This window comes from Lissotriton vulgaris, chromosome 3_2, assembly GCF_964263255.1.
Source record: "Lissotriton vulgaris chromosome 3_2, aLisVul1.2, whole genome shotgun sequence".
Taxonomy (NCBI): Eukaryota; Metazoa; Chordata; class Amphibia; order Caudata; family Salamandridae; genus Lissotriton; species Lissotriton vulgaris.
The window spans coordinates 266,816,996-266,843,990 of NC_141690.1; the positions used below are offsets into that span (position 1 = coordinate 266,816,996).

At 52.0% G+C, this 26,995-nt stretch overlaps 1 protein-coding gene across 3 annotated transcripts in view; it reads left to right on the forward strand.

Moving 5' to 3' along the window:
• Positions 1–26,995, forward strand: part of LOC147725650 (ATP-dependent RNA helicase homolog DQX1-like) — a 324,707-nt gene that overhangs the window by 285,935 nt on the left and 11,777 nt on the right. For all 3 annotated transcript variants that reach the window (XM_086964334.1, XM_086964335.1, XM_086964336.1), the window contains exon 11: positions 5,242–5,432. In XM_086964334.1, coding sequence (XP_086820460.1) covers positions 5,242–5,432 — 191 coding nt within the window. The remainder of the gene's footprint in view (positions 1–5,241; positions 5,433–26,995) is intronic.

A 26,995-nucleotide genomic window follows, 5' to 3' on the forward strand; every position in this document is an offset into this window, starting at 1 on the left:
TGATTCGGCCCTGGAACACTTTAAAGAGAGCCAGGTGACATTGCATTCGTAGGGCCTTTCTACTCCTGCTTGCTTGACCACAGTCGGAACGGCAGCAGACTCCTCTCTCTTCCCCACCAAGAGCTGATCATTGTGGCTGATGTGTCGCTACTGAGCTGGATTGGTCATTTGAGAGAGGAGGAGATCAAAGGATTCTGAGCTCCGGCAGAAACACAGCTCCACGGTAACCTGTCAGAGGTGCAGACCATGTGCCTGGTGCTGAAATCTTCCATAAAAGGAGGCTGGTGCAGGTTCTTAAGGATACCACCACCATGTGGTACTGCAGCAAACAGGGCTGAGTGGGATGGGGTTTTGAGCCATGTGCCTCTGAAGGTGGCTGGAATGTCCGGCCTTTTCCTTGGTCGTGAATCAGCTGGCAGGATCTTTGAATGCCAGGGTGGACAAACTCAGCTGGTTGTGTGTCGCAAATCATGGATGACTGCATCCTAACGTGGCACAGCAAATCCTCCATCAATAGAGAAACCCTGGCTAGATCTTTTTGTCACAGTCGAGAAAGCACAATGCTAACTTCTGTGTGTTGCTGTGTCCATCCAGGATGCGTGCTGGCTTGAGTAAGGCACGGGGCTCCTGTACACATTTCCACTTCTGCCTCTTCTGCTCCGGGTTCTGAAGAAGATCAAGAATGACGAGGCACAAGTCCTCTTAGTGACCGCTGATTTAGCCAGGAGAGTGTGATACCCTGAAATTCTGGGCATGAACATCTGTCATCTGATCAAGCTACCGCTTCGGGTGAAGCTTCTGTCGCAGGAGCGGGCAAGGGGTCTGCACCCGGGCGTGCACAGTATACACCTCCGTGCGTGGAGTTTGAGCAGAGGCAGCTGACTGCGTTCAGTTTCCCTCCCAAAGTTGTCTAAAGTCACCCTTGCTGCCAGGCCTCTCTCGACAAAGTAAATCTGCACTGGTTGTTTAGACAGATTTGCAGATTGGTGTGACGTGTGTCCTTGTGAATCCAAAGGCGATCCGGGAACATAAAGCGAAGCTATATATTGCCAAACATCTCACAAGTCTCACTCCTGCTTGAAGTGGAGAGCTTCGACCCAGTACCAATACAGACCCGTTGCAAGCCAAACTATTTGATATGTTGTTGATTTGTTTTATCTATGGCCCAGTAAGTACTTACAATGGACACTATCAAAGGTTATTAGTTGGCTCTTCCAGCCTTTTTGCGTCTGCGGGACTAGCTGTCCTTGTTTAAATCGCCTGCTGTGATGTGGTAATAAAGGGGTTGACACCGGTTTCCACCCAAAGCTTTTGTGATGATGCAATAGGATCTTAAATTAGGCCCCACTGTCCTCGTGCTCTCACTTTGAGCCGATGCACAGGGGCCCTCTCCATCTTGCTTGCTGTTGCTACATTTGGAAAGTCAAGCGTGCAAAGGAAGACACTTAATTATTGAATTGAAATTAAATGGAATCTTAGGTCTGATAATCTACTTTTGCTTAGTGCCTTTTATCTGTAAACCTCACCAGAGCTTCGAAACCGGCTCTGTTAAGGTTGATATGGCTGTAAAAAATCCTTGCTAAAGACACCCCAACAAGGTGTGCAATTAACTGAGGTTGGCAGACACAAACCCCCAACCTCCCCGCTAGACATGGCACAGGAGGAATGTTTTAGCCATGGCACTAGGAGACTTTGCGTTTCATCTTAGCTTTACTACTTTGCCTAAGATGCTGGTTGTGAACGCAGAGTATGGGTAGGTGTGTAATGAGCAAGATAGGAACCCTGTAACAAGAAGGCATTTTTGTTTTATTAATCTCGGCTTAACCTTGTGACAAACTGTTCATTCTTGTGTCATCACTTTCTGAACATATTTATGTGATCCTTTTATTTAACAGTGAAAGGAAAAAACAAATCCAACTAAACACTGGTAGTAAGTTTGTGATAAGAAAACAGGATTGTTACCCTACAATCATGTGATTTTACCCATTGGGGAGAGAACACCCACTCCCCTATTCCACCAATACAAAATTGTGTAGTGAGCAAGTCGTGAATCTTAAAAAGAGGAGATCTGGACTGTGGTGATAGTACTTCCGCTTTCACAGTTTGATGGTGATCAAATCCTATCCTTCCTATTCCTTTGTCCCCGGGTGAGCGAGCCACTGAGGGCTCCAGCTTAGCTCGAGTTCTCTTGGCTCTTCAAGCCCAAAATGAGCCGAGCATTCATGTGGCTTCCATCCGCACCGACGCTCTAAGCTCATGTGCCAAGAATGAAAGAGGAGGCATTGACTTTTTAGGTAAAACGAAAGGGTGAAAGAGATATCCATCTAGTTGCTGAATTGCACAGTGTGCAACCAGAAAAGCTGGGATCAGCCCCGGCTTTCCCACTTGACTAAAATTGTCTGATTCTCAGGCAATTATTTATTTCACTATGACTCCCCAATACAGCAGCCGGTCCAGGAAGCCTATCGTGTAACAGGGCTCTCTCCTGTTTACTACCCGTTTCTTAACTTCTAGATAATTCCTAATGCAGCCACCAGCTTGATACTCTGCCTTCCTATTGAGAGGTACACCTCCAGCATGTTAAACTACTCACATGGGCAGCTGATGGTTTAACATATTACATTTTACTCATAGCAGACCATGAAACCAGAGCAACCTTGCTCCAACATAAACTTCTCATCTATGCTTGGCTAAGATCTCTACTTTTCAGGATGGCAACTGTTTTAACCATCTTTCCCTTCAAAAAGCTATAAGCTGGTAAAACCTCTTGCATTGCTTAAATAATTAAATACTGCAGCTCAGTTCTTGCACACATATGAAAAAGGAACAATGGCGTGTAGGTGCCCATGTACACGCTACATATATGCTTACACTGCCCTGTAGCAGGTCATGTCCATACGCAGCCACCAGTTCGCCACACTATGTTTTAAGCACTTCTTTCTATCTCGTACTCCTCACCCAACACCTTCATGTAGGACAAACTACAACCATTGGCCTTCTAACCACACACACTGAATGAGCACCCGGAAGCAGCTGTAATTGAATCACTGTGGCCTGGCTAGTGGTATGAATGGACTTCAGTCCTCCACACGCGTGAAGCTTTTCCTCCATTCGCAGATCTCACAAACATGATCAAGGCTGCGCTTACACACGGAGGAGTCCATGTTTCTTTGACTTGCACCATCACAAAGCCTCTAGCTGGTATTCCGATCAAATACCAGCCAATCCTCAATGTTTTCAGTCCCAGGAAATCTGGGGAAAGAGGTAACCAGAAAGTTGCAGGAAAACAAGGAAATGAGATTCCTCTTTTAAGAGCTCACTCACTGAGAACTGAGACCCCTCTTTTAAGAGCTCACTCACTGAGAACTGAGACTCCTCTTTTAAGAGCTCACTCACTGAGAACTTAGTCCCCTCTTTTAAGAGCTCACTCACTGAGAACTTAGACCCCTCTTTTAAGAGCTCACTCACTGAGAACTGAGACACCTCTTTTAAGAGCTCTCTCAGGCTTCATGTCCATGAGAGGTGCAGAATCTTCCATGTCTGACATCAGTGAGGAACACTCCACTTCACAACAGAGAACAAAATGTCCCTGATACTTCACAAACTCCCAGCAGCATTGACGCACATTCTGCTGGAAAGCGTAAGATATCAGTCAGTATTACCTACGTCTGTCCCAGCTAAAATGGATCCTGTTGTAGCCAACAGGCCTACTTGTAAAATGTCATTCAGAGATGCTCTAGAACTTATATATCACATGCCTGCTTTTTAATTAAAAAAGGAACACATGATGGAAGGAATGCTGAACAAAGCAAACATTCACCCCCAGTCATAGATCTGGGTTCAATCCATCATTCTTTTGCTCACTACGCCACCCAAATTTGATTTGCATGTGGCTTGATCCAGTCTTAACCTTGTTCTTCATGGGAATAGTCCAGCCCGGGAACAGGGTCATGGCTGATTTACATATGGCTGGGTCCAAACTGTAATGTCGTGGCGAGCAAAATAACGATGGATTAACCCCAGATCTGTGACGGGGTGAATGTTTGGCAATGTTCAGCATTACATCCATCATCTTTTTGTGTTGCTTTTTAATAGTCATGTACAGCACATGCTACTGGTGCTGGATCGATGCTAGGGGTGGGTGGAACTCACAGATCTTCACTCCGCGGAGCTCAGCGGAGTAACCTAAAAACTCTGTGGAGTTCCGCGAGTGGCGGAGTTCAGTATGCTGCACTGATTTTCAGTACTGGTAGCTGGTCCCAAGCCGTAAAATCAGCTTGAACGACCCCTCGCGGCACAGCAGAGGGTGTTGCTTCTTTCTGCAACGCAAGTAGATTTTCTACTCCAGGAACAGCTTTCTCGGCGCAAGCTGTAGCTACCTGCCACAACTGCCCGCGATGAGAAGTCTCACCAGGAGGCGGTCTAGCACTCAGTTTTCTCACTCGCCAACTTGGGGAACCACATGCAAGAAAAAGTTTTGCCGTGCGGCAGTTAGCGGAGATTTTTCAAAACTCCACTCACTAGGCAAAGCGGGCAAAACTCTGCAAACTCCACTGGAGGAGCAGAGTTTACCGCCCACCATTAAACAATACCAGGTACCCCTTCACATTGCAAGCCAGTGACATCCTAATGCACCTCCGATTCAAAATAAGGCAGAGACGCAAGCATACTTGCTGTGTGAGAGCTTCTTATCTAGAAATAGGAAAAGAGTGAGGTTCTGGTTCATGTATTGTTCAAACCATTCCTATGCAACTGGCCAACAAACGGTACTAAAGTGAGATTGTTGAGAGATCTTTTTGACACTAATCTCTCAATCTCATCCACCCCCAGCTGACGTTTTTTCAGATGCTCCTGTTTGTTCTTGCCAGACCCTTTAGTGGAGCGGTGGTGCTATCCCTCCTTCACTCTTGTAATAGGAGGCAAGGGAGAGTAAACTGAGGAAGAGGTTTGGAGCTGAAGTATTGGGGACAGGAAATTCCAAGGATGTTTTTGAGCTGGGCCAGTCCACAACAGGGTGAACACATGCTGAGATCAGTGTGTGGTAAAAGGGCCATACTGTGTATTTAGGGGAGTGACCCTTTATCATGGCGTGGGGCTATCAGTGTGAGTATGTCAGTGGATATGTGAATGTGCCTAACTCATAATATCTTTTGTGTGAATTTCCATTTGCCCTTGTCTACACCTGTTCAATACTTTTATTTTTCACATTCACCCACTTATTTCCTCTATCTTGGCCTGCAGGCTGCCCAAGATGTGGATGGCCAGGGGAACTACCTGATGTTGTCACACAAGCATGTGGCTCACCTGCATCCTTTCTCCTGCTACTTGACACGGAAGCCGCTGCCAAGGCCTCCGTCCTGGGTGCTGTACCATGAATTTACCATCTCCCAGGGCAACTGCATCAATGTGGTCTCCGAGATCCAGCCGGACATGTAAGTAGTCTACAGGGGGAGGGGGGCTTCTTGTTTGTTTCACATCTAATTCCCTAATGTTGCAGGACCTTTCATGAAAAATATAGCGAGTAAATCACTGAAATTTGCATTCTGAGGCATACTTCTAACTGCAGATTCATCACCTTATGAATTCTTCTGAGGCATCCGACTTGATCCAGCACCTTTTAGAGCAGTACCCCCGCATGCCAACAGATAGTGTCTTGTGGCTCCGCACCAACATGGTTCTGCTCCAGAAGAGACGAGTGCAGCCGCATATAAGCGCCACTCATGCGCGTTGATGCAGTTTCCCTTACTTATGCGCCTTAAGACGCAGATCCAAAACTATTCCGTGGTCTTTTTAGACCCTTTTCTCAAATATTTTTCCACTGTGCGAGGGAAGCTGCCCCCTCCTAAGACAATGGGTTCAAGCCATGGAGGGGCTGTTTCAAACAAGATTTTGTGATAGACCCTCATCAAGTGTGTCTAGGGTGCCGGGTGCCTGGGTTCAGAACACAATTCCAGGGCCTGTGACAACTGCTCCCCGTTGAATCCAAAGGCCATGTGGGACCACATGGCGAAACTGTGTGCCGGCAAATACAGGAAGTATCCATCCTGTGTCTGGTGAAAGTCAAAATGAAGGTCGTGTTGGTCTTCCTGAAGTCTATCCTGCTGCAGGACATTTTCTTGCTCAAAGTCACTGGGGAGAGTCCAAGAAAAAGCATAAGAAATCAAAGTGAGAATGAGCCCCTTCCCACCATTCTTGCTCTGGAGAGGGCACCAATGTGCCATCCAGCCTCTGATGCAGAGCATGCACCCTGAATTCCAAGGTCCTTCGGAGGCCTTTAGCTGCACATTTCCAGCATTTACCAGTTACCTGTGGCTTGCCCTCAGTCCCCAAAGATCCACATGGGCTTCCAGCTATGCTCCCTTCAGTGAGTCTACCCTCATCATCGTCTTTTAACAACACATTTTATTGATTTTTATAGTACCAAGTGGGCGAAGCCTAATAAGCGGCATATAGGCACATGACGAATAATGGAAACAATAGGTACTGGAAATATCCTCTCCAGGAGGTCTGCAGAACATGTGACCTAACAACCCACCCCTCACCCCACCCCCTCCCTCAACCCTGCACCACACAGCCCTTGAGAAGTGATACGTACTTGTACAATAAGGAGGTTAGTTCGGCATCCATGGCAAGCTAACACATTAGATTGGCGAGTCATTGATAATCGTTCAAGAGGGTCCTGATTTGCTGGTTGCGTTAAGAGAGACAGGTCAGTGCCCCGGTATTTTGCCCTCCTGGCCCAGATCTTCCTATGTTTTTGTGGGCAACCCCGTGCCTGAAACACCACCACTTCAGCCGACATACATTTATCTAAGGCCGATTTCCATGCTGCCACCCCGGGGGGAGAGGAGACCTTCCAATGCTGCGCAATGTCTCACTTGGCTAAGGTAAGGCCCAGGAATCGGAGGTGTCTCTTGTATCTGTTCCCCCCCCCCCCCCCCCCCCCCCCCCCCCCCGATATCGTCTGTGCTGTGGAGAAGTGTCAGTCTAGGTAGGGTCTGACACCCGCCCCAAGCAGGACAGCACGTCCGACCAAAAGTGTTGCAGCGCTCCGCAGCTCCAGACGCCGTGAAGGAATGACCCGTCATCAGTTACAACGGAAGCATGTGGGGGACTGTATAGCCCACATCATCCAGAGGCGAAGGAGAGTATAATAAGTTCTGTGGAGGTATTTGAACTGTATCAGCCGGCACCTGGTGGAGACAGCAGAATACCTGGGGCTGGCTAGGGCCTCCGTCCAGTCGTCGTCAGTCAGGGCTGGTAAGTCCGCCTCTCACACCGCCCAAGTCGGATGTATGTTAGTTTTGGAGTGTGTGGTCAGGGTCTTATAAATTTGGTGGATGTTGTGCGTCCCTAGATCGCCCATTAGCAGTCTACCTTCCATGGGGTGAAATTCAGACAGTGACTGGAGGTGTTTAATCAGAGGAAGCAGAGCATGACGGAGCTGCAGATATTTGTGGAATTGAGATTTGTGTCGGTCAAACTCCTCCTGCAGCCTCTGGAAGGAGTTAAGTGTGGGTCCCCGCATTACATCCCGGAGTGTAGATATCACTAAGTCATCCAATCTGCGAAACCCCGTCAGGATCGAAACTGGACGGAGGCGCGTACCCCGCCAAAGGGGAGTAGCACCTGTCAGCATGTCCCACCAACCCATGGACCTGGACACACATCTCCAGAGCTGAATCACCGTTCGGCAGGCCGGGGGGAGCGCCTCTTAGGACGAATTACTGTATAGGAGATTAAGCAGCGGGTATTCCGCTAGGAAGAGCCTTTCTACTGCATAGGCTGGATCAGCTTGAGAGTTTTACCACCATTCATTAATTACTAACAGTTGAGATGCCCAATAGTACCCCCGAACATCCGCTGCCGCAATCCCGCCACAGAACGTGGATTGAATACACGTCGCCAGGGCTACCCGGATCGCCCCCACCCCTTCCTCCCCCCCCAAGGAATCTATTAAGGAGCGCATTCATTTGGAGAAACCACGACGGGGGAATGGGATGTGGATAATTCTGTAGCCTGAAAAGCAAGCGTGGCAAGGACACCATTTTAAAAATGGGGGACCGACCATATAGTGATATGGGGAGGTGGGACCACACTGTTTCCTCACGCACCGCCGGGAGCAAGGGGCTATATTGCGTGACCACACTATAGTGGGGCATCTGGTGATATGAACACCTAGGTACTTGAAGCCCTCTTCTGGGACGATCAGTTGTGAGGCCCAAGCTTGACTCCTCTGCTCACTGCATATGGGGAACAGAACAGATTTGGATGGGTTGGCACATACTCCAGTTGTCTCTCCGAAGACCCACAAAATCTGGAGCACCCTTGGCACAGTAACCCAAGGGTCGGAGATAAAGAATAACGTATTGTCAGCATATAGCGCAATCCTGTCTGAGCATTCCGGCAACCCATCCAACCCCCAGAAGACCGCGTCCAGGCGCACTCACGCTGCCAGTGACCCTATAGCTAAGGAGAATGAAAGCGGGGAAAGGGGGCAGTCCTGTCTGGTCCCCCTGCGGATGGGGAAGGAGGCAGAGTGATAGCCAGCCACGCGAACTGTGGGCGTAAGATCTGTATATAGTAATTTTACATAGGCACGAAAACGGGGCCCTAGGTTGACCGCTTCTAGGAGTTTAAAAAGATAGGTCCAGCTCATTGAGTCAAACGCCTTATTGATATCCGCTAGTAGGACAGCCGCGGGGCATCCTAGGCGGTGGGTCTCAGCTACAAAAATGTGGGCCCGTCTGATGTTGTGCTTGGTAGAACGTTGTGGCATAAAGCCAGATTGATCTGGATCTTCCAGGTCCAGAATACAAGTGCGCATGCGATCGGCCAGGACTTTTCCTAGCAATTTCGGCTCGAAATTCAATAGGGATATGGGGTGATGCAAACCGGGATCTTCTGGAATGGCAACCCGGTTTAAGGAAGACAACTATTTTAGCATGTCGCCAATCTTGAGGCAGGATATCCTGTTCCGAAGCCATGTGTAGCGCTTTAAATAAGTGTGGGCCAATGGTCCCCATACGGGGGCGCATAGAATTGCATGGGAACCCGTTCGGGCCCGGTACCCGGCCCCCGGCCCGGGTGCGTATTGGAAAGGCCTGCCTGTAACTCGTCTAGAGAGATGGGCTGTTCATCCGAGAGGCATCTGAGGGGGATATCTAAAAGAAAAGCATCTATGAGAGGTTCGGCCAGTCCCTCGTGGTCGCTGTATAGAGCTGCATAGAAATCGGCAAAGGCTTGAACCACCCCCTCGGGGGAGGTACGTTTATCGCCTCCAGGGGGTCCCAGGAAAGGGACTTGTGTCGGGAATGCCCTAGCCTGGCACAGTCTATGGAGCATCTGACTAGATTTGTCGCCCCATTGATAAATCCTGTTTTTATTTGCTAGCCGGGCTTCTTTGGCATTATCTATGAGCAACTGGTGTAGCTGCTGTTGAACATGTATTAAGTTACAGCGGGTACCGGCGTCCGAGCCATCCACTAGTGCGGTTTGAAGAGTGAGTGGTCTATCTTTTAGGTCTGGTACCATGTGGCGCTGCTTTTCTCCTGTACAATAGCTGATAGCCCCACGGGTTGTAGGTTTAAAGGCTTCCCATGAAATGATCGGGGACTGAGTGGTCCCAGTATTGAAACTAAAATAATCTGTGGTTGCTCTATGGAGCATCTCCTGATATCAAGAGTCTCTGAGCAGCCAAGGAGACGTGCACCATGGGTATGGGGCACGGCGGGTCTGCAGGTGGAGTTTGAGTTGGATCGGTGAGTGATCGGACAGGCCGCGGGGCAGGATGGAGGCGTGACACTCTGTGGATATAGCTATGTGGGAGGAACAAGTAGTCCCGACGTGAGAGGGTGGGGTGAACAGGTGATGCGTATGTGAATCCGGCCTCTAAGTGATGAAAGGCCCGCCATGTGTCCACCCAACCCATTGTGTGCGTCAGTATGTTCAGTTTAGACCTGGGAGAGGGGGCGGCTGGGGGTTCAGCTCGCCATCTATCTGAGGGAGTCATGATGTTGTTCCAGTGCCCACCGAGGATCGTCAGGCCGCCCGGGAGATCCCCCCCCCCCCACAGCTGCGTCAGTCCGTCAATAAATGTCTGACCAGGTGGTGGGGCGTAAACACTCCCAATCGTGATCTGTTCCCCAACCAGAGTACCGGAAACGACCGTGAAGCGGCAACCCGGATCCGACCAGTGCTGTGTAAATTTGAATGGGACTCTACGATGAATGAGTATGGCAGTACCACGTGCCCCCCTTGATAAGCCAGAATGGAATACTGTGGCATAGCCATAGCGAGACAAACATGGAGCCTTGTTACCTAGTAAATGTGTTTCCTGTAATAAGATGTCTGCTGAGTAAGGCTTTACCAGGTGAAGTACCGCCCCCCGTTCAACCTTATTCAATAGGCCCCGTACGTTCCAGAAAACAATGTTAAGATCCCCTTGGGGAGTGTCGCCTGCTGTGGGTGTCATGTCAAGGTGTAGTGCGAATGGTAATGCGGAAAGTATGGGACTCTGTGGTGCGTGTGTTGTGCAGAAACCATCAACATACAACAAATTACCCCCCTCGCACCTCTCCCTGCCCTCCCACCGACCCCCATACATCCTAGAACATGGAGTATCTGTTACGGTGGAATCTCGTCTTGGCCACCAAACGGGAAGACCCTGGCGATTTCCCTCAATGGATCCCCTCCCTCCCAACATTACACATCGTAACTCAAACCGGTGAGAGCGTGTAAGGCCTCGCACCCTCCAGGGAAATAACAGAGACCCCTGACCCTAGGAGGAAGAAATCCCAGCATGTGGCCTCAACCAGTGACCCATCTAGTTAAGGAGGAAAACCGAGTGAGAAATGTCCGAAACCCCATGGTTACTTCAGTCTGCAGTATCAGTCCGGTTACGCCAATTGGAGCGGGATCGATTTCGCCAATGAGTTGCATCTCTGCTTTGTCTGCCGCTCCTATGTAAATGTAAATGTACATGTATTTATATAGCGCAAATCGCCCACATCGCAGGCATCTATGCGCTTGCTTAGGGAACCCGTCCTGGTATTCCCCTATGAGATACACCGGCAGGGTATCCACAAGGTCAAAGCCAGGCATCCCGCCGCGAGGGGCCGTTGTGGAGATTAAGCAAGCTATTGCCCAGAGTCGCAGAGTGTGAACCCGTGAGTTGAGTAGGCACCGGAGCGAGAATTATCGAGTCCGTGGAATTATTGAGCCCAACCCCGTCGGGGCGGGGAATTGAACCCTGGTCCAGGGCCGATCTCAGCTTCCGGGTCTGCCGCCTCTAACCCCTGAGCCACACTTCTCCACCCTGGGAAGAGTCTTGAGTCCATATGGGGTGGGTAATGCAGCTTGAAGTTGCGTCGTTCGTCCGTCCAAGCAAACGCCTCATCTGGGGCATCAAAACAGAATGATTTTAAATTGTAGATCACTTTCATGCGGGCCGGGAACTGCAACGCATATGATAGCTTCATTTTACGCAGTCGCCGCTTGCCCGCAACAAAGGACTGACGCTGCTGCTGGACCATCCAGGTGTAGTCCAGGAAGACCATGATGGGATGAGACTCAAAAATCATTTTGTATTTATGCATCCTGGCAAAACCAAGTACGGCGTCAACAGCGCCATGAGCCAACCTGAGAGGAAGGCATCCATCGAGGACCCTTCACAACCCTCTGGAAAGCCAACCAGGCGGATGTCGTTGCGGCGGGCCTACCCTTCTGCATCCCCGACTCACGCCGCCAATTCTTGGGAAGCCATGGCCAGTTTGTCGACCCTCTTCTGGTGGGTGGAAACGGTGTCCTCTACTGTGGAAACCCTTGTCTCTGCTTTAGTGATTTGGTCGACTGCCTTTCGGAGGTCTTGACGGAGGAATGACCCTTCTGAGCCCACTGCCCCGATCTGGGCCTCAAGGGCAGTTTGCGACTGGTTAATGGACTCCAAGAGTTGCTGTTTCTGGGGAAAGGCCTTCCGCAGTTCCCCTGCCCGCCGGGGTGGCTGGGTTTAGTGTTCCAAGGTGTGTTGCTTGGGTGCCGCCAGGTGGGAACACCATGTCAGACACCCGTACCCACGCTCACCCAATCACGGCGGATGTTTGGAATCAGCCCCTCGATGGCCTCCCAGGGCCTCCAGCAGGTCGGGAGGGACCATACGGCATCTGAAGGCGGCCACCGCTCCGGATGTGTCGATTCAGGACAGTACCGACCAGCCGCCTGCTCGTGTCCGTTGCCAGGAGGGTCCCAGTCTTCTTATTACTCCGCCCTCCGCTGGGGATCCAGCGCATGGGGCGGCGACAAGTGTGCGCGGAGGGCGCCGATGGTGTACCAGACCCGGTGAGCCGGACCAGGGCCTCAGGGTGATGGCAATTCCCATGACCAAGCAAGCCTCTCAGAGAGCCGCTACGGGACAGCGCTGGCTTAAAGTTCAGCCCCTGATATATCCCCGCGGACCGCGAAGCAGGCGGCCGCTACTCGGTCAATTCTACCCTCTGCCGCGCACGGTCTCTGCCGGCTGGATGAGCTAAGGGTTAGTCCGGTCCTCCACCACCGGATAGCTGTTCCAGGAAAGCCACGTGTCCGTGTGCAAGCTGCTCACTGGCACGGGTCCTAATTTCCAGGATCATGCTGGATAATGGCCCTGAAAGAGAGAACAGCGGAGCTCTGAAGAGACGCGTCCGCCATGTTCAGCTCCCAAACCATGCCCCCTCATCACAGTCTTAGCCCTCAAACTGTTTCAGGTTCGCCAATGGTCCTGATGCCAACTTTGGGTCGACGCCCAGGGAGAATTTGCAGCTCATTGTGCTTTTCAAATAGGAACAGAATCCACAACTGTTGTTGCCACAGGCAACCCTTAGGATTCTGATACCCTCCCCTTACAACGAGGTAGGGCCCAGATTTACATAATCTTTTTGACAAAGATTTAGACAATGACAATTTTGATAAAGGGGATCATTTTTGTTTCCCAATATGATAAGGAAAACTGATTTGAAGAAATACAAGATGCCAGTGGTCTGGATACTTCTTCCGTCCCTAGCCTTGTTTTCCCCTCCCGTCCCTGGCCTTGTATTCCCCTCTCGTCCCTGGCCTTGTTTTCCCCTCTCGTCCCTGGCCTTGTTTTCCCCTCTCGTCCCTGGCCTAGTTTCCCCTCCCGTCCCTGGCCTAGTTTCCCCTCCCGTCCCTGACCTTGTTTTCCCCTCCCGTCCCTGACCTTGTTTTCCCCTCCCGTCCCCGACCTTGTTTTCCCCTCCCGTCCCCGACCTTGTTTTCCCCTCCCGTCCCTGACCTTGTTTTCCACTCCCGTCCCTGACCTTGTTTTCCACTCCCGTCCCTGACCTTGTTTTCCACTCCCGTCCCTGACCTTGTTTTCCACTCCCGTCCCTGGCCTTGTTTTCCACTCCCGTCCCTGGCCTTGTTTTCCACTCCCGTCCCTGGCCTTGTTTTCCACTCCCGTCCCTGACCTTGTTTTCCCCTCCCGTCCCTGACCTTGTTTTCCCCTCCCGTCCCTGACCTTGTTTTCCCCTCCCGTCCCTGACCTTGTTTTCCCCTCCCGTCCCTGACCTTGTTTTCCCCTCCCGTCCCTGACCTTGTTTTCCCCTCCCGTCCCTGGCCTTGTTTTCCCCTCCCGTCCCTGGCCTTGTTTTCCCCTCCCGTCCCTGGCCTTGTTTTCCCCTCCCGTCCCTGGCCTTGTTTTCCCCTCCCGTCCCTGGCCTTGTTTTCCCCTCCCCCGTCCCTGGCCTTGTTTTCCCCTCCCCCGTCCCTGGCCTTGTTTTCCCCTCCCCCGTCCCTGGCCTTGTTTTCCCCTCCCCCGTCCCTGGCCTTGTTTCCCCTCCCGTCCCTGGCCTTGTTTTCCCCTCCCGTCCCTGGCCTTGTTTTCCACTCCCGTCCCTGACCTTGTTTTCCACTCCCGTCCCTGACCTTGTTTTCCACTCCCGTCCCTGACCTTGTTTTCCACTCCCGTCCCTGACCTTGTTTTCCACTCCCATCCCTGACCTTGTTTTCCACTCCCGTCCCTGACCTTGTTTTCCACTCCCGTCCCTGACCTTGTTTTCCCCTCTCGGCCCTGACCTGGTTTGCCCTCCCGGCCCTGACCTGGTTTGCCCTCCCGGCCCTGACCTGGTTTGCCCTCCCGGCCCTGACCTGGTTTGCCCTCCCGGCCCTGACCTGGTTTGCCCTCCCGGCCCTGACCTGGTTTGCCCTCCCGGCCCTGACCTGGTTTGCCCTCCCGGCCCTGACCTGGTTTGCCCTCCAGGCCCCGGCCTGGTTTGCCCTTCAGGCCCCGGCCTGGTTTCCCCTCCCGGCCCCGGCCTGGTTTCCCCTCCCGGCCCCGGCCTGGTTTCCCCTCCCGGCCCCGGCCTGGTTTCCCCTCCCGGCCCCGGCCTGGTTTCCCCTCCCGGCCCCGGCCTGGTTTCCCCTCCCGGCCCCGGCCTGGTTTCCCCTCCCGGCCCCGGCCTTGTTTCTCCTCTCGGCCCCGGTCTTGTTTCTCCTCTCGGCCCCGGTCTTGTTTCTCCTCTCGGCCCCGGCCTTGTTTCTCCTCTCGGCCCCGGCCTTGTTTCTCCTCTCGGCCCCGGCCTTGTTTCTCCTCTCGGCCCCGGCCTTGTTTCTCCTCTCGGCCCCGGCCTTGTTTCTCCTCTCGGCCCCGGCCTTGTTTCTCCTCTCGGCCCTGGCCTTGTTTCTCCTCTCGGCCCTGGCCTTGTTTCTCCTCTCGGCCCTGGCCTTGTTTCTCCTCTCGGCCCTGGCCTTGTTTCTCCTCTCGGCCCTGGCCTTGTTTCTCCTCTCGGCCCTGGCCTTGTTTCTCCTCTCGGCCCTGGCCTTGTTTCTCCTCTCGGCCCTGGCCTTGTTTCTCCTCTCGGCCCTGGCCTTGTTTCTCCTCTCGGCCCTGGCCTTGTTTCTCCTCCTGGCCATTGCCTTGTGTCCCCTTCCCGGCCCTGGCCTTGTTTCTCGTCCCAGCCCTGGGCTGGGGGCGCTTGCCAACATCACCAGACTGCTTTGAAGGGCACATTCAGTGCCCTCCTTGCATACTCAAGTTTTAGTCAGTACAGGGAGCCCTTGTCTCCTGCTCTGGCATGAAACCAGACAAAGGGACCCACGAGTTGTTCCAACCCTTTCCTTAGCGTGCTTAAGGGTTTACTTGTGGGTGGGTCCTCGTGGGACAAGACTCAACCCTGAAACTACGACACTCTTCAATCGTCTGGACATTGGACTTTGTTTGTCTTTGACTGGAACCAAGACTGCTGCTGCTCCTGGTCTCACTGTGCTTCAAGTCTTCTTTTTCGTCTGTACTTCTTCCAGGTTCTTAAACAGACCTATGGGCATTAAGGACACTTGAAGAAATCTGTAGCCACCGCAATGAAGCTGTCCCTATCGTCTTATGCACCTCCGAGGTTCAGCTACACAGGTGGTGGTTCTGCAACTCCCTCGAGGCCTGACCAAGTTTGAGGCCAGTATCTCTTGTCACAACCGCTGGGACCAACCCCGTGTGCACCTTGTCGACTTGCTGTTGCCAAGACTTGTTGACTCTGCACTCAATAGATCTTCCAGCTACAAAAAGCTCCAGCCTCCATCATCTCTTCCTTCCAAGATCAGCGTCTTCACCGCATCCTCCGCACTGTGGGCCTTCATTTTTGGTGAGCTGCTCGATTTACTCTTGCAACTCCTGTGCCTTCGGCCTGTGTGTCCTCCAGAGGGTCTTCTACTGCTTCAGTGGGCTCCCCTGTTTGCTGGGGCCTGCAAGGACTCTGCGGCTGTTAGTAAGTCTTTTGGACCTTGCTGGTCCCAACGTTGCTCCTTTCTTGTCTTCCACGCCAGTTGTAGCTACCAAGGCTTGTTGATGCTCCAGCCAGACACAGGCCACCTGCTCACTTACATCTGACGTGGGACAGCTTGTGCATGGCTCCTGGTCTTCCTCAGCATCTGCTGGTCGCCCCAGCTGCAGCGACAAGGTCACCATAGACACCACAGACATCGGTGGGCATCGTGTCTCTGTGCCTCCCTGTCACCTCAAAGTGGCATAGACTCGGTCCCCTCTGCTTGCAGGTTCTTCACTTCACGAATGCACCCTTGGATTCCACCGGACTCCTTCAACATCTTTTTCTGATGCATCTTCTTGACATCTCCGATAGTTGTCTATGGCAGGTTCTGACCTCACTACACCCGGTTGCACCGGGCTTAATTTGTGTAGGTAACATGGTTCCTGGGACAGCCACATATGGGATGGCTCTCCAACCTTCTGTCTTCCAAAGGGTTTCTTTGGGGTCCTCCGGGAAGGGTCCTTCTCTAAAACTGCAACCACGACTTCTCCATTGACTTCTAGTGGACACACAGCCGTGTTTTCACTCTGCACACAACCTCCGTGGGGTTCCTGGGTACCTACCTTGGGTGGTTTCTTGTGTTCCCAGCTCCTCCAGAGTCTTCTGGTCCAAGTCCCATCCTCTGTTGCTAGACGCATTCCACTTTTTTACTATATGGTTTTGTCTCCTCCTGGAAACCACTGAATTTTGTGCTACTCACCTGATTGCTTAAGAAGTATTCTTGTGTTGATATCCCCCAAGTAGGAGCTATCCCAGTGTGATTTTGATATTGTGTTGTAATAAATATACTTATTTCAGTAAACACTGTGTGGTTTCTGTTCATCTAACTTACACTACAGATTAAACTGGTAAAATAAGCTGTTTAACACTCCTTCAAGATAAGCCTACAGGCTGCTCTCCACAGCTACCACTTAGAGCGCTTTCTGTGGTTATCAAAGACCACCATAAGGGTTGTCTGGATTAGTGCAAGGTTTACCACTGGAATAAATGCGCACCATGTACTAGGCCAGCCTCACACACTCACCCTTTCATCAGAGCCATTGTGGATATGGTACAGTTTTGTGCCTTTCACCCAAAGTTGAGAGTCCAGCACATTTGGGCTGTGATCATGTTGTTTTAGCCTCTGTTCTGGAGTACAGTTGACTTTGAGGCTTCTGGGAATCCTTGCCTTCTGGGCTGCTGGGAATCTTTGCCTTCTGCATACTGTTGGCAATAAATGCCAAATGACATATGGAGGCTCTGCACTGAGACCTGAAGTCCCAGGGGCCGCAATACCAGGGGTTTCAGAGGAGAATGCTACAGACCTGCAGTGGTGACTGCTGGATGGTGACTAGGTCAGTGGCAGACCCTTCTCCATAATCCAGATTTGACAGTAGTGGTGGTTGCATCACTTCTGGGTTGAGGAGGTCATCGGGGAGAGCTGGAGATCAGTGGCCTCTGGTCTCTAGAGGAGGCTCGAATCCACATACGTTTATTGGATTTGAAGGAGATTCTCCTGATGATGAAGGCCTTCCTTCCTCCCATCAGAGGAATACTGGTGCAGGACCAGGTGCTCATGGACAATACCATCGCTGCAACAAGCAGGGCGGGGGTAGGACCGTCAGTCCTGTGCTAGGAGACTCTACGTCTCTGAAAGTGGCTGACCCACCAGGGAATCCTCTGGTGGTGAATCATCTAAATGCCAGTACAGATGAACCCAGCCACCTAAGTTTAACACTTGATCAATGGCACTTATTCCATTAGATGACGCAGGGTATCTTACATCAATGGGTGAAACACTGGCTCAGTCTTGTTGCTATTGCAGAGAATGCGCAATGCCAGCACTTTTGCACATTCGAGTTTCCATGAAGGCTCTTTATCAGAGACGCATTCTGCCTAGAGTGGACCTCAAGATTCCTGCACGTCTTCCTGCTGCGGCCTCTCCTGCCTAGAATTCTGAGGAAGACTAGGAACAACCAGACCCAAGTCTCTAGTGGGCACCGGGTTGGGCCAGAAGAGTGGTACACTGACCTGCTGAGTATGAACATCTGCAAGATGCAGCTTTGGGACGCTCGTCTGTCACAGCAGCAGGACCTGCAGTTTCTATCCATGTTTAAAGATTGAGCAGTAGCAGTTGACCTAATTTGACCTTCCTCTTGAGGTTGTAAATGTCATTTTGGCATCATCCACAAAATCTGTTGTGACACCTGTCCAACAGATCCACTAAGCTAAGTTGTCTGATGATGTGTTGTTGGTGCTGTCCCTGGTCCAGCAAGGACTTGCTTTGGGCAATGTTAAATGCTAGTTATTGGCTCTTTCTGCTTTTTATTGGCTGCCGGATCCACCTTCTTCATGCAAATCCCCTGTTGCGATGAGATTTCTGAAATGTGTGTAGCATTTATTTCCACAAGAGCCCTTTCTAATGCCACAACGGGACTTGAATTTAGTTTTTAGTTTTTTGATGTGCACCCCTTCTGAGATGCTGCACGGTTGTCCACGAAACATGTTTTGACGTTGAAAATTCGCGCATGTGAATAATAAGATAAAGATCTGTTGTGTCTCAGACCAAGATTAGAGCCTCCAACATCATTAACAAAGGTACTTGTAGTGCTTACTAAGATGTCGGTGGCGCAGTCAGTGGTACCATCATTGACAACATAGAGGCCCTTGACAAACCCCAGTCGATTAGATCAGTGTTACCCCTGTTGACATCGGGAATGACAACTTTATCAGCTGCAACAGCGGTGAATGCCAACTCACCATTAACAGTCACTCTGTGGACTGTCCCATCAGTAGTTCTGTCGATGCAGGTACTGAGAATGAAGAGGCAGTCAACGCGACCCCAAAAAATCACATTACCACAAAGAACATCAGTGCCATTGCTGCCAGGACATACGTCCTCAAGCAAGGTGTTGCTTCTGTCCCAAAGTCTATCCACTGGATATTGAGGGCTCTGGTGAAGAAGGGCCCGCAGGTCCTGTCTACATCTTAAATATCAGGAGGATGAGCAGTACGTGGGCATATGACCAGGCGCAAAGTAAGTCCTAATCTGAAAGAAACAGGTTAGTATTAGATTCCTTACCTTAGAATATCCCCAGGCGTCAGACTGGATCCGGAAACTTTTGCGTAGCAGTACCCTTGCGCGTCGATAGGCGTTGTCTGTAGCTCCGCGTCCGTCGTTGGCGCCGGGATGACGTCGCTGGAGTACTTAGACGCCGCCCTGCGCGCTGACGTCAGTTCTTCTTTTTTCCACGCCAGCAAGCGCCGATCCGGAAAAAGTGGTACCCTTAGTCAATTTTTGACTAAAAGTTTCGATCATTTCTGATCTTTCTTCGAAGTCGAACGACTGACGGTGCTGGTAGGGATCCCTGGGTTCAAGCCCTGTGTCGACTGCAGCCGACTTATGTCGGTTACCGACCCCCATCGCCGGTGTCTACATTGCCTGGGGCCCGACCACGATGACAAGTCGTGCCCCGACTGCCGGGCCTTGACTTCAAAGGCTAGGCGGGAGCAGTCCCGCAAGCACCTCGAGCTCCGGCAGTTGGCCGGCACCGTTCGAGGTCCCGGTCCGGAAGGAGGTCGAGGGACCGGTCGCGGGCCGAAGTCATCACAGCTCGGAGAGTCAACACCACTCCTCAGGCTCCAAGTCCTCAGGTAAGAGGCACAAGAAGTCGAAACAGCGACATTGCTCTTCTGACTCCCCCCGACGCGGCAGGGGTTTCGAGCGACACCGCCCACGCGGCTCCGCCGGAGCCGCAGGCGTCATGGCCTGTTCCATTCCCGCCGGTCCCTTGGCAGAACGCGACGCCGTCGCTGGTCGACCTTACGACCACGCTGGCGCCGGCCCCTAGGGTGTCTCCCCCGACGCCGTTCCCAGACGACGTCATCCCCGGACCCCCCTTCGACCCGGTTCCGACGCCGGAGCGGCGCCGCTCGACGCCGAGAGAAGACTTTTTCTTCCATGATCCGGCCCCATCATTCGACCCGGAGTACCAGGAGATGGGTGGCGAGGCGGATTGGGAGGGGGCTAGGACACTTCGCCAGACACTGGTTTTGTCTCCCCTCCTACCGTGGCTACGGAGGAGGGGGCTGCCTTTAGTGTGGTGTTGACGCGGGGGCAAAGCCTTATCCCTTGAACTCCTTGTCGCGGCTGTGAGTACTAACCTCCTCACTGAGGTCCTTAAACTGTTGCCGTTTATTGAGGCCTTGTCTGACGTTCTTCTGGGCACCTGGTCCAGGCCCTCTACAGGTCCCCCTGTAGATAGGAACGTGGCCAGACTCCACCGCCCGGTTCCAGGCGACCCTTGCTTCCTGTCCACCCACCCCACTCCCAAGAGCCTGGTCATACAGGCCTCTAACTCCCAGACCGCATTCCCGACGGCTCCCCCGATCGGGAATCCAAGAGGTACCAACAGTATGGTAAGAAGATGTTCTCCTCACTGAGTTTGGGGTTGCGGTCAGTTAACACTGCGTGCCTCTTGAGCTGTTATTCCCACTCTCTGTGGGACGCGGACGTGCTGCCACAATGTCCGGAGGAGGCCCGGACTAAACTCGCCCAAGCCCTTACGGATGGTCGAGATGCGGCATGGTATTCCATCTGGTGTGGGCTGGATACAACGGACTCGCTAGGCAGGGCGATGGCAACGACAGTGGCGATTCGTCGCCACGCCTGGCTGATGTCTGCCAACTTTTCGGCTGATTTCCAAAACACCCTTATGGACATGCCGTTTGATGGCCGTCACCTCTTTGGCGACAAGGCAGACAGTGGGCTTTGAGCGCTTGAAGGACTCCAGGGGTACGGCCAAGTCCTTGGGCCTGTCGACCCCGCGCCAGCAAACTGCTGCCTTTCGCTCCTTTCGTGGCCAAGGAAGGGGCGCCCCCACACGTCCTGCCAGCCACGGGCCGCAGACTAACATCCAGCGCGGTGGCGGACGTGGTAACCGCCGTGGCGGTGCCCGGGGACAACGGCAAGGCCAGTCCACATCCACCCCCACAGCATCCGCCTCAAAGCCCTCCTTGTCCGAGCTTTCAGGCCCTCGTGACGCCAGTGGGGGGCAGGGTTCGCCATCACCTCCTCCACTGGCGCACTGTCACGTTGGACAGGTGGGTGCTGAAAATCGTCCTAAGGGGCTACTCCTCCCCTTCAAGGCGACCCCTCCAGCCATGCCACCGCAGTACCACCGCGTGTCGGGGGATCACTTGAATCTTCTGCGAGAGGAATTTACGGCCCTCTTGGCCAAGGGGGCCATGGAGTGCGTTCCTGGGCCAGAAGTAGGGTGTGGTTGCTACTCCCACTACTTTCTGGTTCCCAAGAAGGGCAAAGGGGCCTATGCCCTATCTTGGACCTGTGGAACGTCAACGGCTTCCTCCGGAAAGAGAAGTTCAAGATGCTGACACTGGCTCAGGTCTTAGCTGCCCTGGACCTGGGACACTGGATGGTAGCGTTGGACTTGCAGGACGCTTGTTTTCACATCCCCGTCCTGCCGGCCCACCGGCGCTACCTTCGGTTCACGGTAGGCCATGAACCCTTTTAGTTTACCGTGCTCTCTTTCGGCCTTACCAGCACCCCACGGGTGTTCCCGAAAGTGATGGCGGTGGTCGCTGCTCATCTGCGCAGGTTAGGGGTTTCAGTCTTCCCCCTACCTCGAAGACTGGTTGTTGAAGGCGGGCTTGCCCCAGACAGTCGTCAGCCACCTCCAGACTACGGCCGACCTCCTGCACCTGCTGGGGTTCTCCATCAATGCGGCGAAGTCACACCTGTGTCCCTCTCAGAAGCTCCTCTTCATCGGAGCGGTTCTAGACTCTGCGCAGTTTCGGGTTTATCCTCCTGAACATCGGGTTCGGGATATTCAGACTCTGATTCCGATCTTTCAGCCGTTATCCCGAGTCTCGGTCAAGTTGACGCTGCGGTTTCTGGGGCTGATGGCCTCCTGCATCCTTCTGGTGCATCACGCCATGTGGCGGAAACGACTCTGCAGTAGGGCCTGAAGTTTCAGTGGGCCCAGCATCAGAGCAACATGTCTGACCATGTCTTGATCTCGGAGGGCACTGCAAGACAGCTGCAGTGGTGGCTCACGGACCGCGATTGGGTCAGCGGCAGATCCCTCTCCCTACACCAACCAGAGCACGTAGTTGTGACGGATGCATTCCTCCAGGGCTGGGGGGGACACATGGGAGAGGCGGAGACCAGAGGCCTCTGGTCTCCGGCGGAGTCCCGGCTCCACATCAACCTTCTGTAGCTGCGGGCAATCCGGCTTGTACTGAAGGCATTCCTCCCCTCTATCCGGGGGAGTGTAGTTCAGGTTTCATGGACAACACCACCGCCATGTGGTACTGCAACAAACAGGGCGGCGTGGGGTTGTGGACCCTATGCCAGGAGGCTCTGAGCCTCTGGCAATGGCTGGAACATCAGGGCGTGACCCTGGTGGTTCAATACCTGGCAGGTTCCCTGAACGCCAGGGTGGACTAACTCAGCCGTCAGTGCATGATAGATCACAAATGGCGTCTGAACTCGGACGTGGCGTAAGGCCTCTTTCAGCAGTGGGGAGAGCCTTGGTTAGATCTATTCGCCACAGAAGAGAACGCGCAATGTCACCAGTTCTGCGCGTTCGAATTTCCAAGGCGGCACTTGCTCGGAGACGCTTTTCGTCCCGAGTGGAGCTGCGGTCTGTTGTCGGCCTTTCCGCCTATACCACTTCTGCCCAGAGTGCTGAAGAAGATCAGTCTCGACCGGGCCCAAGTCATCCTTGTGGCTCCGGACTGGGCACGAAGATACTGTTATACTGAGCTACTCCACATGTCTGTCGATCCCCCCCCGATTCGTCTGCCTCTTCAGGAGGACCTTCTGTCGCAGCATCTTGGAACGGTCCTCCACCAGAACCTGTCCAATCTCCACTTACATTCGTGGAGATTGAGCGGCGGCAGTTGAGGCCATTTGACTTGCCTCCTGAAGTCTGTAATGTGATTCTGGCAGCCAGGCGTCCCTCCACAAAATCGGTATACGCCTGCCGGTGGAACAAATTTGTGGCATGGTGCACAGCAAAGGCTGTGAATCCCCTTTCTGCCCCTCTTTCAGAGGTCCTCCTCTTTCAGTGGTTCTCCTCTTTCTTCTTTCTCTTGCCCAGCAGGGCTCTGCTCTGGGCACTCTGAAGGGCTACCTCTCTGCCATTTCTGCCTTCTTAAGGTTTCCTGATCAGCCCTCCTTTGTTCAAGTCCCCAGTTGTAAATAGGTTTTTGAAGGGCATCACTCATATATTGCCTCCTGTTCCTTTCATGATGCCTCAGTGGGACTTGAACCTTGTTCTGACTTATCTGATGTGCGCTCCCTTCGAGCCACTTCATAACTGTCCTCTATGTCTCCTTACTCTTTACTGCATTTCTGGTTGCCATCACCTCTGCCAGTAGAGTGAGTGAGCTCCAGGCTCTTTCTTCTCAACCTCCTTTCCTTTCTGTCCATCCGGACAAAGTTGTGTTGCGGACGCGGCCCTCTTTCCTGCCCAAGGTAGTCACAGCCTTCCACATAGGGCAGTCCATCACCTTGCCGACCTTTTTCCGCCTCCGCATCCCTCGAAAGAGGAAGAGAGGCTCCACCGTCTGGACCCAAAAGGTGCGCTCTCATTCTATCTGGATCGCACACGCCAGTTCCGGGTTGGATGACCAACTCTTTGTTGGTTACGTGGGCGCTAAGAAGGGACGGGCGGTGCACAACGGACCATTACTCGATGGGTCGTCTTGTGCATCAAGGCTTGATACTCTCTGGCTAGAAAGGAGCCTCCTGTGGTGCTATGTGCCCATGCCACTCGGGCCACGGCGGCTACTACTGCCCTGGGTGGGGGAGTCCCCTTGCAGGACATCTGTCAGGCAGCTATGTCCACGTTCGCAAGACACTACTGCCTGGACAGCCAAGTCCGGAGAGATGGCTTTTTCGGCCGTTACGTTCTCCACGACTTTCTGGTGTGATCATTGGTTCGCAGACCCACCACGGGGTTAGTATTGCTGGGGTATCTATTCTAAGGTAAGGAATCTAATACTAACCTGTTTCTTTCAGATGCACAAGTTACTTACCTTCGGTAACAATATATCTGTAAGAAACAGTAGTTAGTATTAGATTCCTTACCGCCCCACCCATCCTCCCCGTTCTGCGAACCGATATCTAGGGTTAAGGTCATCCCCTTTCAGGGCCCTAGTTTCATGGCACCAGTGTTGGTTTTTATCATGGCTCTGCGTTTCTGGCTCGGAAAAGCTATGTATAAGAACTGACGTCAGCGAGCGAGGGCGGCGTCTAGGTACTCCAGCGACGTCATCCCGGCGCCACCGACGCAGACGACTGACGCGGAGCCGCAGACGACGCCTACCGACGTGCAAGGGTACTGCTACGCATAAGTTTCCGGATCCAGTCTGACGCCTGGGGATATTCTAAGGTAAGGAATCCAATACTAACTACTGTTTCTTACAGATATATCGTTACCGAAGGTTAGTAACTTGTGCTTTACGAATATGGGCCTTATGAATAAGGCGTACAATACCAAGAAGAGATTCTGCAAGTTCCACATCATTTGGTCAAAAATTTAAGACATTTGTTGGCTGACTGCTATAGAAGGTTGCCAGAGCCTTTAAAAACAAACTTGCCAAAGCAATCTTCATTGCCGCCACAGTTGCTAGTTCTACAGGCAGGTCCACCTACTGCCATCTCTTCAAGTCCAAGGTTACAGCAACCATCTCAACCCCCTCCCCTAGGGCTGTGTGATCTGCAGTAGCTGATGGCACTTATGTCGATGACGACTGCGAGGCAGGGGATCAAAATGTAGGTCCAGACCAGGGTGATAATGTAGCACATTCCCACCTAGGTGCTCCCTGACCAGTAGACTCGCCGCCGGATGACATTGGAGATTTTCATGCTATTTTTAGAATGAGCGTCTAAAAGATTAGATTTACCATTCCCGATCAAGCAATCGGATTGTTTTTTTTACTCTATTTGAAGAAGTTCACTCCTAAATCCCTTACAGCCGTTCCAATAATGGGTTTAGTTTGGAATGAACATGTAAAGTTCAGGAGAAATCCGGTGATAGTCACACCAGTTGTCCCTCAAGTGGGCAAAAATATAAGGCTTCAGATGATTAACCTGCTAGTCTATTCAGTCATCCTCAGGCTGTCTCTGTAGTTATGCAGACTACCCAAAGAAGATCACAAAAGCTATCTAGTCCCTTTACCACCCCACTCGACAGGGAAAGAAGGCGCTTGGACAATATGGGTAAGAGGTCAATTGCAATGGTAGCAACTATGGTAAGCGCAGCCGACTCATTGGCGATTCTAGGTCGGACATTTGCACGTGCCATGAGATCCAGTACAGTTTTCTTTAGCAGTACATTGTGTATTTATATTTATAAAACTCTGTATTATAAAGCTCTCGGAGCCGCTTCAAAGAGCCTTCTGGGAAACTGAATGGAAACAGATCACAATTAAAGATCTGACGGCATGAGGGGCAGAGTCGTGCCTAGGTGGATATGGAGGGAGAGCCTGGTTCAAGCATTCTTCCTTGTTGACCTAAGTGGTAATTGAAAGACTATCTGAAAAGTTAGGGTCTCAGAAGTTTTTGGACCTGAAGGATATGGGATTCTGTTCCGTGGTGGCGACTAAATCCGTTTCATCATTCCAGACTTTATTCCTCCTGGGGTTTTCTCTTCTACAAGTCAGTCTCTTAAATTGGAATGGCTTGGTCAGATATGTTCTTTGGTCGAGCGCATGCAAGAAGCAACTGTTGGCAGAGACCTTACATCTAAGGATGTACACCCACAACCTTAGATTGTTTTATGGTCAATGTATAGCCTGTGACTCTGATACCTTCACCCTGCAAAACGTAAATCGAATTGCATGTACCCCTACTATTGAAGCTCGAGGCTGTTTTACATGCACCGACCGCCTCTTCTGGAAGAGTATTGGACCATTAATAACTATTAGAACATGGGAATGCTGAGAGCTCATTGAAGACAATGGAATAGTTCCAGGCTGATGATGGCTGGTATAAGCCCAGAGCGCCAATTTTTATTTATTTATTTATTTAATTTATATAGCGCGTAATCACCCCGGGGTCTCTATGCGCTTTTCCAGGTATATACCAACCAAGTTCTACAGCTGATCGTCAAATTTACAGCATACCCCATGCTTGCTGAAAAAGCACTGTTTTAATTTTTTTTCGAAAAGGCAACAAGTTGGATTCTTTGCGCAGTTCAGTGGGTAAGTTATTCCAGACAGCTGGGAAGATGTTAGAAAAAGCACGACCACCCAGGGTGGATAATTTAAAACGCGGTTGGGCTAGCAAAGAAGCATATGAGGAGCGCAGCCGTCTGCCAGGTTTGTAAGGGGCCAGACAGGCTTTGATGTAACTTGGCGCCTTACCATACAGGACTTTATGCGTAATGCAGCGCCCTTTGAACAAAACCCTTTGTTTGACCGGTAGCCAGTGGAGTTCACGCAATAGAGGGGAAGCATGCGTTCTCCGAGGATTCTTGAAAATCAATCTGGCCGCATCATTCATAACAATTTGCAGACGGTTCAGCTGTTTTTGAGGGAGCCCTGCATAAAGTGAATTACCATAATCCATCCTGGCTAGGATCATGGCAGAAACGGCGCGTCTTAAAGTGGCAAAGGACAAGAGTGAGGACATTTTCCTAAGTTGTCGGAGGAGGCCTACACACGTGCCCACCACCCCAGAGACTTGCCTTTGCATCGACAAACTCCCATCCAAGGAGATGCCCAGGCTTTTCACTACTACTGCAGGTTCTGGAGGTGTTCCAAGTTCTGCTGGCCAGAACAGATCGTTCCAGGGGTTGCCAGCAATTGTAATTGGCAACACCTCTGTCTTGTCTGGATTGATTTTCAACGAATTCAGAGACATCCAATTAGTAGTGTATCTTAGGATATTCTGCATTCTTGCGTGTGCATCCGAGCAATCCTCCATTTGGATGACAATTTGGGTATCGTCGGCATAGTTATAAATTTGGCAATCCATCTGGTTAAGGGCCGAGATCAGGGGTTGTAAATAAACATTAAATAAAAGAGGGGAAAGGGCAGAGCCTTGTGGTACACCACAGGTGATTGGCACTCTGGTAGAAGATAGATCCGCCAGTTGAACTCTCTGAGTTCTCCCTTGGAGAAAAGAGGAGAGCCAGACAAGTGCTGTGCAGTCCCTCAACCTCAGCAGCAATTGA